The sequence below is a fragment of the Betta splendens genome, chromosome 22 (genome assembly GCF_900634795.4).
Source record: "Betta splendens chromosome 22, fBetSpl5.4, whole genome shotgun sequence".
NCBI lineage: Eukaryota > Metazoa > Chordata > Actinopteri > Anabantiformes > Osphronemidae > Betta > Betta splendens.
In genome coordinates, this window is record NC_040900.2 from 2,902,387 (window position 1) to 2,916,421 (window position 14,035).

The 14,035-nt window shown below is 52.9% G+C and overlaps 1 protein-coding gene and 1 long non-coding RNA gene across 4 annotated transcripts in view; both read left to right on the forward strand.

Moving 5' to 3' along the window:
* Positions 1–467: 467 nt before the first annotated feature.
* LOC129603630 (uncharacterized) lies at positions 468–1,286 on the forward strand. Its single transcript, XR_008693714.1, has 2 exons — positions 468–516; positions 655–1,286. It is a non-coding gene; the product is annotated as an uncharacterized LOC129603630 (long non-coding RNA).
* Positions 1,287–3,007: 1,721 nt separating this feature from the next.
* The window catches only part of kif26ab (kinesin family member 26Ab), a 47,019-nt gene continuing 35,991 nt past the window's right edge, over positions 3,008–14,035 (forward strand). Inside the window, exons 1-2 of one of the 3 annotated variants that reach the window (XM_029139518.3) lie at positions 3,008–3,437; positions 4,901–5,119. In XM_029139518.3, the coding sequence (XP_028995351.1) occupies positions 3,303–3,437; positions 4,901–5,119 (354 nt within the window). In that variant the 5' untranslated portion in view covers positions 3,008–3,302. Of the gene's footprint in view, positions 3,438–4,391; positions 4,665–4,900; positions 5,120–14,035 lie in introns of those variants that run through there. The other 2 variants (XM_029139517.3, XM_029139519.3) reach the window with 2 other exon arrangements.

Below are 14,035 nucleotides of genomic sequence, written 5' to 3' on the forward strand. Positions count from 1 at the left end.
GCTCCCGCTTCAAGATTCCGGAGCAATTTCCAATTTGATGTGGCTTTTCTGTGTGAATTAGTGCATGTCTTCCCCAATAGTTGGAGGTCATTTCTATTAGTGTGCACAGTTCCTTGTGTTCGCTACGGAAATCTCTTCTGAATAGTAATTGGCACCGGTAGGCCTTCAGGAGAAACACTGCACCCGACCCAAATAGGAGGTTTAATGTTTTACATCATCGTCCCAGATAAATGAAACATATGTTGGATTTCCTAGGGGTCCGTGTGACATCTCACATTTCCATAGCAGGTTTTTCTTTCCTCCGTCTTCAAGGAGGCTGCCCAGTCGTGCTCCTCACTGGTGGAACCCAGCTCGTCCGGTCGGACCAGCATGGGCCTCATTCCTGATTGAATGGAAGGCTTGTAGTAACCCAGCCCCAAAACACTATATAAAGCAGTGGTAGCTGAGCAGTTAGTCACTGCGGCTACGGTTGACACCACGCAACACCTTTGCTACGAAGGAGGGCAGATTCTCCAGGTAAGAGCGCCGACACGTCTCTGTGCTTGTTCTGCAGCAGGAAGTGTCCGAATTGGGTTGTTCAGTAACGACGTCGTTGCTTCTGCTTTGTTCAGCGGCAAAGCTCAGATTCTAACTTCAGACTCTGCTTTTTTCTAGTCCTTTAGCAAAACCAACAGTTTCGACGCCGACGGAACACACAGTCCTTCTGATTAAGTGGTTCTCAACAGTTCAACAGTTCTTTGACAAAATTGTGAAATGTTTAGGACCACTTGACCAGTCAGACTAACGCAGCCGACCGTCGCAATCTGCTCAAATGGACCTCGAGAATCGGCTGCCAGCCGCAACACAGGGCCGGAACCGCGGTGATTCAGGAGCAACTGTGATTTTGTGCCTCCTCAGTGCGACTGTGCGTCGGCTTCGCTCACTGTGCCCCCTTGTGTCACAACGACAACTGCAGCCCAGGAACTAAGGGCCCTGGAAGGAATAATCAGGCCTCAGCGATTCACACACACTCACACATTACACTCACACTCACACACGCACGCACGCACACTCACACTCACACATTACACTCACACTCACGCACGCACACACACACGCACACACACACACACACACACACACACACACATTACACTCACACTCACGCACGCACACACACACGCACACGCGCACACACACACACACACACAGTCTTTAATGTCTCTGCTGCTGCGGTAACACTTGTTTTTCGCCTCTTTACTGTTGCTACTGATTAAAACAAGTCAATAAAGACTCATTTGTCTCTGCTGAGTGTGTGTGGGGTGAGGGTCGCTGTCCAAAGTACTGAAACATGCTGCATCTGCAGGTGTAGAAGAGTGGGCAGGTTGTTAGACACACTGGTGGTTCATGGTTTTAATGGTTTTTATTTCATTTGTGGGCAAATGCTTCGATCACACTTCATCCCCTGTCGACTCTCGAACCTTAAACGTAAAAACACAAACTGAAAATGTGAAACTGTGACTCTTTAGGTCAAGGAAAAATCAAAATGTGTGCTCCTAAGAAAGAGGCTACTTTATATTGTATAAATCATTCATGAAAGCGCCTGGCACCGATTATTCCTCCTCTCCTCTCCAGACAGCGCCTGCTCTCCTCCCTTTGATCTGCTCCGTGCACCCAGAGCTATCAATATTTGCTAAACGTTTCTCACAAAGCTGCAGGTTTCGCAGGCAGGGGATCAGGCAGCGGAGGCGCTAATGAGATGCCCAGAGCGATCCCCCTTCACGTGCGCAAGGGCAGCAGATGCAGCAGCACCGGGGGTCCCTGGGGATCCCGCGTCCTCGGAATTTCATCAGCGGCCGGGGGAAACCCACCCCAGAGCTCCTTGGACGGGGAGCGCTGGGCGACGGTCGTGGTGAATCATCTTTACTGTGGACAGTAATTATCGGTCCACTCACACCCCCGCCGCCGTCCTATCACGCAGGGCACGTGGGAGGGCGTGGGGGCAGATGAGTTGCGTGTTCGGTGGAGTGTCTGTGGGATCACAAATAATTTATTCATCCGCGGAATATTTATAATTCAGAAGTCTCTGCTGCCAAATCCGCGTTGTTGCTTTAAAAAATGAATCTTAATTCGTAATCATCGTCCCCGGACGCAGCTCAACTTTTTGTGTCCTCAAATAAACACTTTAGAAGCACGACAACAGTTTTAGTGCATTAAGGCACAAACCATATCAGACAGTCACCGTTAGAAGTCATCATCAATCTGTTCAGTGAGAGGGAAGGTTGCATTGTGGGAAGTGTAGGACACGGTTCTGAGGTTAGTTTCATATTGAGGTGTGTTTTGGGGGGTTCCAGTATATTATGGTCTAAGTCCTTACTTTGCTTAAAGTACCTCGAGATGACGTTTGGTGTAGACTCGTCCAGTAGAAATAAGATAAATTAAATCATTCAAATATACAGAATTAACCCTTTAGAAGATTGGAATTTGGTGTAAGTTAAACTCGTTGGCCTCGTTTGTGAAGTAGGAAGCTGCTCTCAGTGGGTTCTGCCTCTACTGGACCTCTGGTTGAATAAATGTCCTGTTGATCGAGTTGATGATGGGTTAAAAACCATCAAGATGATGTCTGTTACATGTAATAACTATAATTAAATATATAATAATAACCCCATAAACACAATGTGTTGCTGTATATATGATATTTTGCAGCCCTGGAGAAGTGTCGTAAAGCAGGCGGTGATGAGGTCATTACTCTGTGCACAGACACACTGTAAGTCTCCGTGAATGAGATGGGATCATTACAGAGACCTGTCGTCGCAGGTTATTGCCGGGATTGTCATTGTGTTTTACATCTTCGTGTGAGAGCTGACAACGACGCAGCAGTAAATCGGGAGGGGAGAGCGTGTCATCACCGTCTGACAGGGGCGAGGAGAGAGAGGGGGAGAGAGAGAGGGGGGGGGGGTGAGTGAGGGGGGAGTGAGAGGCTGGAGAACAGAGAGCAGCAGATGCACGAGGTGCTCCGTCGCTCAGAGCTGCAGCAGCTCAAAGATCAGGCTCGTCCCCGTCAGCATGGCTTAAGAAGTGTTTCACCGGACGGACGCGCGTCTGCGTGGATGGACGCGTTTGGTTGCGTTCTAGGACCTCTGGAAACCTGGGAGGTGGTTTTACGCACACGCGCGAGCGCTTCCAGCCGGTCGCTGGATGTCCGGATTAAACGGTCTTGCGGGTTTTTCTGGAGGATGCGAGACATTTGAGTTGGATGGATGTCCTAAGCGCGTAGGTTTCCCGAGGAGTGGAGTATTTTCACGGCTAGACTTGCAGCCCGCATGGCTTTACCAAACTCATCGGGGTCTCCCGACGCTGGGAAGCCCAACCCCAGCGTCATAGACCTGGGGACGATCATCGTTGACTCGGACATCATCTTTGGATTTACAAGTCACCTGCTGAAGAGAAAAACGAAGGTGAGGTTGTGACGGAGGTCTGATTGAAGCGCGTCGGCACTACAATGAACCGCATCAACGCGTCTAACAAGTGAGAAATAGTGTGAAAGCGGACGAGTCGCGCGCGTTTGATGATTTGGTGTTTTCACCATCTTCCCTGATTTCTGATCTGAGTCCTAAACTTCCTGTTCGCTCCATTAATTTGTCCCATTTATCACTTCTGCAACATTTTTACAGCAAACTAAACCAACTTAAAGAAAAATCACTGCAAAACAAACAAACTGGGTCTCTTAATGAAATCATAAGCGTCTGTCTGTTGCCGCAGCCTTTATCAGACGCACGCGTCCGTTTCAGCTTTTAGGCAGTTCTGCAGCCAGAGGACAAAAGCCGCTCGTTCGAACGCGCAAACAGAGGCACCGCTTCCAGCGTGAAGTGCGGCGGCGCCCTCGGTCACCGTCGCTTACATCACCGCATGAAATATTCAAACTTCACCAAATAAATATTTCACCTCAGCCTCCCCACCCATGCGGCTGGAGGCGCGTCGTTGCGCTGTTTCGCCAGAGGATGGCGCCAGAGTCGCACCGACGGCGGAGGCGGAGGCAGCAGCGGCCGGAGCGCTGCGAAAAGTGATGACCTGCAGAGAGCTCAAAGAGGACAAGTCTGCCACGAATGAAACACAGCTACGTATAGAGTGTTTTATGAGTAGAATTAAGATTATGATTAAAATAAATAAGCAGTTCATTTCCGTATGCGTATTTCTGTTAACGTTGGATAGAATGGATGCTTTTTAAAGCTTTACCAACGTCCCAGCTTTCACTAAACCGCCAATTAGGACCGATCCGCTTCATTATAACAGCCCTGACCCCCCCCCCCCCCCTCCCACACACACACACACACGCCCCTTCAACCCCCGCTCCACGCAGGAAACTTTTCCTCAACCCTCCCACTCCACGGGAAACGCCGCCTCCTGCGCCGCCTTCTCCACCAACTCCTCCGCTTCTTGTAAACTCGTGGGCCGAACTCGGTCGCCTTCGACCAGCTCCGGGTCCAGAACAGTGGGACCGATGTCCGGTGACCTCCAGGCAGCTCTGCCTATGGCTCTGCCTCGCGTCTAACTTAACTCCACTTCTGAGTTCGGTGCACGACGGAGACGCGCACCTGAAGGCGCAATCTTGGTGCGGGAGAATGAGCTTCTTGGGGGGCGGTTCGGCTGCTGATGGACCGGACCCCGGTAGCCTCGCGTTCACTGTAAGTGTCCCACGGCATTTGACTGAGCGTCACAGCGGAGTTGTGCTTTTACCAGTGCGGGTTGTGTCGCTTCCTCCTCGCAGAAAAGTCGCGCAACCTGCATCTTTTTCGTGCGCAACTCTACAGGTGCGCTGCGTTTCAAGGCGCAAACTGCTCTAATCAAACACCGCAACAACCGCCGCTCTCTTTTTTTTTACACTTTAACAAGTTGACTGAAACTTCTCCCCGCTCCACAGGTGGACGGATGTCCCAGCGGGGAGTCTCCGGTGACCCCCAGGAAAAGGCTTCACTCCGCGGAGGACGCGCGGTGCAGCAGCCGGCCTCCTCCCGAGGGCGCGGGCTCCGTCTCCATCCCCGAGCCGGAGGAGAAGGGGGGCGTCTGCCGGCAGTGTCAGAGGAGGGTGTCTGAGCTGAGGAAGCAGGCGGCCGCCCCGACAGACCACAACTCACCCAAGGTTTGGGGAAACTTTTACTACATAAGCCGTCCTTTGTTGGAGCTGATGGGAAATGGTGAGATTCACCATCGTCGTTGCCCACCTGCACCTGCAACGTGAGGGCACAGACGTGGTGCCCTTCACAGCGTCTGCTTCTAAGAAAGCGCCACCATCCACTCCTCAACTTGTTTATTGCCACAGTCGACTTCAAATGCCGGCCTTGCATGTGAAAATGGAGCTTTAGAGGCTTTGAAAGTGCCCATTGTTTGGCTAAACAATGCTTATCTCTTTATTTTGTGTGTGTGTGTGTGGGGGGGGGTCTTTAAACGAGCCAGCAGCTCACGTTGGAGACTGTGGAGGAAGTGGAGTCCCAGTCGACCTTCGCTGTGCATTGAAAGTGTTCCTGTGCTGTTCCCACAGCTGTTAAATTTAGGCACTGGGACCAGTGCCGCGGTGGTTTTGCCCCCTCGCCGCCGCTCCTTTGTTGTCCCGCCTTAGAGGCGGCTCGGATTACGGCTCCTGGAGGTTCCCCCAGAACTCAAAGGGCCGGGGCAGGTAGTGTGTGTGTGTGTGTGTGTGTGTGTGTGTGTGTGTGTGTGTGTGTGGCCTCTGAGCGTATCACATCTATATTTGGTATCAGGTAAATCCTCCCAGTAAACACATCAGGCTTATCCCCACTGCCATTATCCACCATGGGAACTCGCCTCCCCTTTTTAGTGTGGGACCCTCCAGCTATACTTTATGGTCCTAACCAGGTGCTGTGTTGAGGACCCCCCCCCCTCGCCTTTTATTTTGTACTTGTTGATGGCTAAATTGCACCTTAAGTCCATGGTGGCTGCTATTAGACGCTATGGACGGCTTCTCCTCCAGGATAATAAAGCCATTGTCTCACAGCCGCTCACCTGTTGGGCCTGAGAGGCATCAATGGGCGAATGCTACCGAGCTGCTTCCTCCACGGGGGGGGGGGGGGGGGGGGGTCAGTGGGAGACCTCTGGGTCGCGCTACCTGCTCAGTCACCGTTGTGTCTGTCTGCTGTTTTCATGGAAGCAAAACCCAGGGCTCCGTCCTTATTGTTTGGATGCAGGAGCAGAGGGAAGGTCCTCTGTTGATAGTGGAGCTGCCAGACAACCTCCCGTTTTCCTGTTGCGTGACACCGGGTCGGCGCCGTAGCACCAGGAGGCAAAAATCCCAGCGTCAGCTCCCAATGGAAGCCGTAATCAAATCGTTTTTTTAATGCTCTGCTCTGGAGCGCCTGCTTCATGTCAGCAGCGACCGCGTGACTGTCCACTTCAACCCAAAACGATTAAAAGGCCACGTGCGCCTGCATGAACCCGGTTCCTGAAGTGAACCCGTCTCTGAGCCCAGGTGGACGTTATCCACTCTGCAGATCAGCAGACGCTCCCATTCTCAGACGACCTCCAGACGCAATCGAGTGAAAGGAATCCACCTCCTCTATTTGCATAATTAAAACCCACACGAAGTAACGACTTCAATAGTGAGTCGCAGACAGTCTGAGTTCAGTAATTGCAGCCTGCGCTCGTTGTGGCCGGACACGGCGACAAGGTGAGGTTTGATAAAAAGGAGGATCATGGCCTCAGTCTCCGCTTCAAAGCAACAACCAGCTCCAGCTGTAATGAGAGGCTGCGTCATCAGACAAACAGGCCACGAGCTGCAGTCACGCTTCCATGCCCTCATTCTTTAGTCTGTTAATATTGGGCTCACGTGCGCTGATGAATGAATGAGGCGTATTTGTATCTCCTCACGGAAACGTCGGCCTGAGAAGGTTTGAACAGAGCAGCGGCCTCGAGTCGGACCGGTCTGATCCGGTCGGACCCGAGAAGCTGCAGCCCTTCACTCACTGGAGGCCTGATTTAACCTTAATTGGATTCACGGAACCATGAAAGCGCTGACGTTCAGGGAAGTCTATGTAGAAACATGCACGGATGCAGCGTCGCTGGCGAATCTCTAGGGATGCGATTTCTAGGAACTAGTGAGAAATCACCGCGTTGGTAAAATTCAGCGTGTGCAGTGAAGGTGCAGCCGCTGCATCCACGAATCTGCAGCAGGTTCTTCTTTCAGACTCAAATCATAAATGACACCAGCAGTAATTCTCACCAATGACTCTCTTGCATTCGTGCTGCATTTGTTCCTGCTTTGTTTCGTTTGACCCTTGAGTTGTTAGTGAATCATATTCTGTTTCCTGAAGCTCAGAGGAAGGAAACAGATCATCTATGATGTCGCAGCAGTGAAACTCAGTAATGTTAAATCTGGGTTTGTTTGTGTTTGTGGACTCGATGCACTGACACCGACCTGCTGATCGATGGATGAGAGGAGGGAGGAGGTTCTGGTGAGCGGCTGCAGGTCTTCTTACCTGGAGACTGTTTCTGGGAGGTGTGTGTGTGTGTGTGTGTGGGGGGGGGCTTTACTCTCCCTTTGTAGCCCGACCTCAGACTTTTGTGTCAGTTCTCTCCGTTTTGACGACGGGTTAAGGTTTCAAGGGGCCGACCCGGTTTCAGGGGTCCGACCCGGGCAGGACCAGGTGTTGGCTGCAGCCAGTGACTGGCAGAGGAGAGGAGATGAAAGACGAGACCCTGGGCCGCGGACCCCCCCCATGACCCCCACTTTATGGCATGCGGCCGTATTGAAGCCAGAGCAATGATCTGGTGCCGAGCGCTGCAGAGACCACAGACATGAGACGGCGCTACCGGGTCGACGGCGCCTCAGCACCGTCCGCTGTTCTCCTCCCTTTGCAGCCTCTCATCCACCTGTGAAGCCCTTTGATGTGGACCGGCCGCGTCACTTAAAGAGCAGAAAGACGTTCTCCTCCGCGTTCCTGATGTTCCACAGCTGCTTCTGCTCCTTTAAAGCGCGTTCAGCCAGAAACCCGCGTCCTCACAGCGCCGGCCGCACTTTCACTTTGCATCTTTAATGTGGAGGAGCTGAATGTGCGTCGACCTCGGGCGTTGATGGCGGCTCCACTTACCCATTACAGAGAGCGTGGGTTTGTTTCTCAGGCTCAGCTCCTGTGCCTCTCCCTCGTTCTCCCTCCCTGTCTCTCTCTCCTCTCTTTCTCTCTCCCTCAGTCTGTTCCTGTCTCTCTCTCTCTCTCTCTCTCTCTCTCTCTCTCTCTCTCCCCCTCCCTCCCTCTCTCTCTCCCCCCCTCCCTCGTCGTTTACCTGGATATGTCCCCTCTTGGCCATCTGGCCCGCTCTGATGTGGCTCTGTGCCACCGTGTGTGTACACAGAGCTGGCCAGATGTTCCTTCATCCCGCTGTCAAGGTGAGCGGCGCTGTTTAGAGCTGCTCAGACCTGGGGATTAGCTCAGAAGTCCAAAGTCGGCCTATTATCCCTAATAACAGCCTTTCAGTGAAGATGTTCATCCGGAGCAGCTGCAGCAGGAGGAGAAAGCAAGAAAATGCTAAAGGTCACGAAACTCTGTCCTCGAGTCTAAAAGTGCCCAGAAAACACTTAAGATGTGTGTGTGAATAGAAACTGTATAAATGTCCAGGACGTTGGAAGAACACGACGGAGCTCGCGTTTCCAGGCAGCTGGGGGTGAAGCTGCGACTCTGTTGACCTGCTTGGCACAGGTGAAGGTGAAGCAGCAGCCGCTCTAGAGCCGCTCGGCTCGGCCTCGGTGCGTGTGAGTCTATTCCTTGTGGTGCATTGGCTGTGTGTGGTGCGTTGCCGTCGCTCTGTGTGGTGCCTTCACCCACTCTGCTGCTTCCCAGTTATGCGTCGGCCTGTTCTTCACTGTCAGCAGCTCCTTCACATACGCATGCGGCGCTCTATAAATCCTGGCGCAGCGCGGAAACGCCAAAGTTCACGCCGCTCATGTTCATTTCATGCTTGTGTGTGTGTGTGTGTGCGTGTGTGTGCGTGTGTGTGCGTGTGTGTGTGTGTGCGCGTGTGTGCGCGTGTGTGCGCGTGTGTGCGTGTGAGGAACAAAGCAGGAGATGAAGCACATTCTCAGTCTCTCCATCGTTTCCCACTCGGCTCCAGAACTCGTCCGTCTTCTTCCTGAACTTAACTGCTGCCAATTTATGATGGTTGAGATCACAGTTGGTGGTTAAAGGTTGAGGCGGTGGAGGAGGCGACCGTGTGTGTGCTCAGAAACCGTCTCCGCCGCGTTTAATCGGTTTAATGTCATTGAATAACTAGTGAGAACCTCACATTTGCTCCAGGAAGTGGCGTCTTCATGTGCAGAGCCGGACGGGCCACGTTCCATTTCGCTTGTTGAATGACGTCACGGTTGCTGTCGTCGCCACCGATGCCGATCGTCTCCACACGGAGCCCTGGAAAAGGTCGCGCTGAAGTCGCTGGAACGGTTTCAAACCCAAATACCTGCTTCTTTTTGTCAGTCATGTTCCTTGTGACCTTTGAAGTGCTGAATGTTGTTGCTTCTCATCACTAGTGCAGGAAAAGAACCAGGTTCAGATCAGCAGATTCACCGCGTTGAGGGCTTTTTCCACCTTAAGCCGCGGTTCCTCCCAGCGGGCGCTTCGTGGAGTAAACCTTCCCCTGAACCGTCGGCCATTAATAGACCCGTCCCTCATGCTTCCCTCCTGTTACTGCTGCTCTGTTTTATGATGTCACTCTCTGCTGAAGAGCCCGGGGCTGTTTTATCTCCTTCGTGTGTGTCGGGCACTTAAACTTAAACCTCTGTGTTTACGAGCCCCAAACTGCCCCTCCGTCCTCTGTTTGGCTGCTGAGTATCAGTTCAGCGCGGCCCATAAAAGCCGGGCCTCCTCTGTTCTGTTGTGGGAACCGGCGGCTCCGTCGTGCTGCCTGTCGGCCTCTAGCTCCGACCGGCGTCTGCAGAATCAGAGCGGAGGCACAGTTTGGACACGGTCCGTTCAGCTTTGCAGAGGCTCGATTTAGGCTGACGCACACGTCTGGTTCCCAGACCAGAGGCGAGTTAACGCGTTTCCTGTTGGAGCAGTTGCGTTTTAGAGGCTGTTGTAAAGCTCGACAGTAGCCATTGAATGGAAAGGTCGAGGTGAACAATGCTTAATTAGCTCATAAACAAAGGACGGGGGCATCGGAGCCGGCCAATCAAAGCGTCCCGCTCCTTTGACCCGCCTCTCTAATGGCTCCGCTTGTTGTGTCTCACCACGGTGAGCTTCCTGACAACACAACCCCCCCCCCCTGTTTTTTTGCGGCCCCTTTGTTGGACCGACGTGTCGGGTCTGTTTTGTGCCTGAAAGCAGACGTCCTCCTCCACCGCCGCTGCACGAGGACCCTGTTTCCTGTCAAAACAGGAAGCGCGAGCGGCGGCGTGCAGAGCGCTGCCTTGATGTGCGCTGGCTGGAAGCTGCCGCTCCGCCTGACGGAGACCCTCCCGGCCGGGAAAAACAGCAGCGTCCAGGGCGGCGCCGCCGCGTTATTTTTACCACCTTCACAGCACATTCGTTTCACAGCTGTTGACACAGGTCGGCCTCGTTTCGGCCTCACAGCTCCACCTGACCGCTCGCCTTCAGCCGACGGCCTCGCGAGACTGCACTTTACTAACACACACACACACACACACACACACACACACACACACACACACACACACACACACACACACACACACACACACACACACACACACACACACACACATGTCCTTTTATGGGCAGACAGGAATGCCAGCGATCGGTGCGGTTCGAGCACTGATTCCAGCTGAAGGCAGGTACACGCTGTGAATAAATGAGGAGGCGCAGGCAAAACAGCTGATCAGTGAGTCAGCTAATCATCGGCTGGAGAAAAATGACAAGCATCTCCCGCTCTGCTGCGCTCGGCGTGTGAAAGCCAGCGCTTCATGAGCTGAGATGCAGGCAGAGCTAAGTTGGTACTTTATGGGAAATAAAGGAATGCTATTGTCAGACTCCGACAAACAGGCTTCTGGTCTGAGCGGCCGCAGCCCGCTTTGACCTCGTGCACGCTGAGCTGTGTCTTACTGGTGATATTTGATGAGCGCAGGCAGGCAAACAGCAGCCACGGCTCCTTCAGCACGTCGTCCCGCTCCTCACACCGCGACCCACATTGAGAGTGGGGTCCGTGTCATCAGCAGGGAGGTCGCGGGGCACCCGTGTTCCCTGACGAAGCCCGGGCGTCGTTCCAGCGAGGAGGCGGGGGCCGCGCGGATGCCGACCCCTGTGAGGCCTGCAATTAGCCGACCTTTGACCCCGTCGCCTCGCAATCGAAGCGCGAGCACGGACCGGGCGTGCGTCTGCATCCCCACGTCCACTCAACGCTGCAGAGGCGCTGATGAGAGTGTAACGTAGACGCCCTGCTCATAAATATACAGCATGAAGCATCCAGCAGCGTCTGCAGCTCCTCCATTCAGGGAATGCTGCTATTCAACTAGTCCTAAATGTGTGTTTGCAGTGCGTCACTCAGGGCCTGACGAATGCTGTCATGTCCTTGACCTAAAGCTGTGAATCTCACTGCAAACTGAATATTTCTGCTGATCTTTGTTTGATGCTCTCCAGTTCCCACAGCAGCACCCGCGGGGTTAATGCCACCACTAATGTCCCCGTCCCTGTTTCTCCTGGTTCAGTCCTGGTTCAGTCCAGCACCAGGTCAACTTTGTCTCAGACTGATTGCGGTGACATTTTCTAAGATTCACGCGTCCCCAGGAATGAATCCCAGAGACTCGGTTGATCCTCTGACATTTTCCCGGCTCACGACCTGCTGCTCAGTGGTCGTAGTTGAGCTGAGATGCGTCAACATTAGTGGATGAGAGGGAAATTTAGCCCAAACATTTAGATCCCTCAGATTTGAGGCTCACTGCAGCAGCTCCAGGGTCTGTGGAGGAATGTGCAGGTGGACGCGTGTCGGCCTCCGCGGCTCCGACGGCCGTCGTGGGCCGCCGTTCGCAGGCAGTCATTGTTAACAGCAGACAAAGTGGTGAAATGTGCGTGTGAGGACGCTTGTGATAAGCCACGCTTTTCGCAGGATGGCGACTGAGCCAGTGAGTGGATTAGTATGCGCTATTCTGCACTGAGATAGTTCAGGCTGCTCCTTATCTTGGTGAGATTCAATAGAATGTGTCTAGACATCTCAATTAGCAAGAAAGAACCAAACCACAGATAGTGGTTGGTGCTTATCTCGCCGGGTGTTTCTTCCTGTGTCTGTTCAGGAGCAGGAGACAACAGTTTTCCATTAATAGCGCCGTTCCTGGCTGAAAGCCCTGAGCTGATGTTCAAATTTCTATTATGAGCCATAATTGTGTTCTGTGCGAAGTTATTGGCATGGTAATGACGTCTTTCATGATAAATTAGCATCCGGCCCCTCGTTGCCGTGCGCACCTCCACGAGGCGCTGGCTCCACAAAGCACAAAGATGCACGGGATGAGGCTCCGCCCACTGGGGTCGAACCCGTTCACCGGCCGTGCACGCTCAGCCCTCGGCTCCTCCGTCCGTTCGGTCGCTCCACGTGGAGCCAGAGGAAACTCATATTCACCCACATGGCAGCGCGCCAGTATAATTACCCTTTCCAAGGGGAAGGAGTTGTAGGATACTCAGCGTTTCACCCTGTCATCACTTTTATACTGCTTCCTTTTTTATCGCTGGGAGTGTGAGCCGCTCCTGATGAAATATTACATATTTCTAAGTGCTTGCGCTCTGCGTCACTTCTGCTCGGCACCGAAAATGATTTAAATGTTGATCTAAGAATGATGAATTCTAATGATGTGTGAATTCTCATGTTTATGTGCGGACTGATTTTTTTCCATTATGGCGTCTGGATGTTGTTGATAGAGACACCGAACGCAATTACTTGTGTTCGTGCATCAGTAGCTCTCGTTGGGTTCTTCTGTAATTAACCGCTCACACGTCAACTCGGACGCCGTCCGCCTTCCTCCACCTGCAGTGAAACGGGCGAGCGCTCGGCTCTCCAGTCAAAACAAAGCTAAACAAAAAGTCCAAACGCAGCGACGGCGGCGCCCGCGTGACAGTTCAGAGCAGGAGCAGGTGGCTACGTTCGCACTGAGTGGGATCTAAAGGAGGTGATGGAGGTTTGGGCTGTCGGAGGGAACCTCTGCTTCACTGTGGGTGGCGGAAAGTGGGCTCTTCAACAAAAATAGATATCTGAATGAGCTGCAGCGGATGGTTGGGAATAGCAAATGTTTCATGAGTGCGTGGAAGAGTTCAAATCTGAATTCTAACTCGGCCCCATAGGTTTTACAGCAGATCAGGTTTGAAACCTGCCTCCTGTCGGTCTGAGAAGCCACTGGGTGATTTCCATCTTCACAACCACCCGTCTCCGTCCTCTCTCGCTCCTGCTGAATGTTTCATGACGCACTCTCTGTTGTTTGGGTTCCGCAGCCGAGTCGGTCGGAGAAACGTCTTTGCCCAGAATCAGCTGCTGGAATTAGAGGAGCGCGGATGCGTGAACACAACCCGCCGCATCCCTGTGAGGACAGCATAGCAAGCAGCCCTGCTGCCGTGGGCGGAGGCGGAGAAAGACCTGAGGAGGAAAGTCGTTCATAGACTCGTGCAGCAGAGCTCATTCTTTTATGTTTCAGACAGTTTTATATTGATTTGAAATTAGGATCCACCAGCAGATGCGTGATGGAGACGTCTGTTTGACTCAGTCCAGCCCAAATCTGTGAATGAGCCTGAGACAGTTCAGATAAAGACGCGCTGGAAGGAGCGGAGACGGACGATGAAGTCTGTCCAAACATTCTGACGGGGGCTCGTTTTCTTTGTGTGTGCGTGAGTGAACAAGAAAAGGTAATTAACTGGGCAAGTGGTGAAAGGTGGGAGTGATGGATGGGACACACACACACACGCACGCGCACGCACACACACACACGCGCACACACACACACACACACACACACACACACACACACACACACACACACACACACACAGACACACACACACACACACACACACACGCACACGCACACGCACACGCACACGCACACACACACACCATGAAC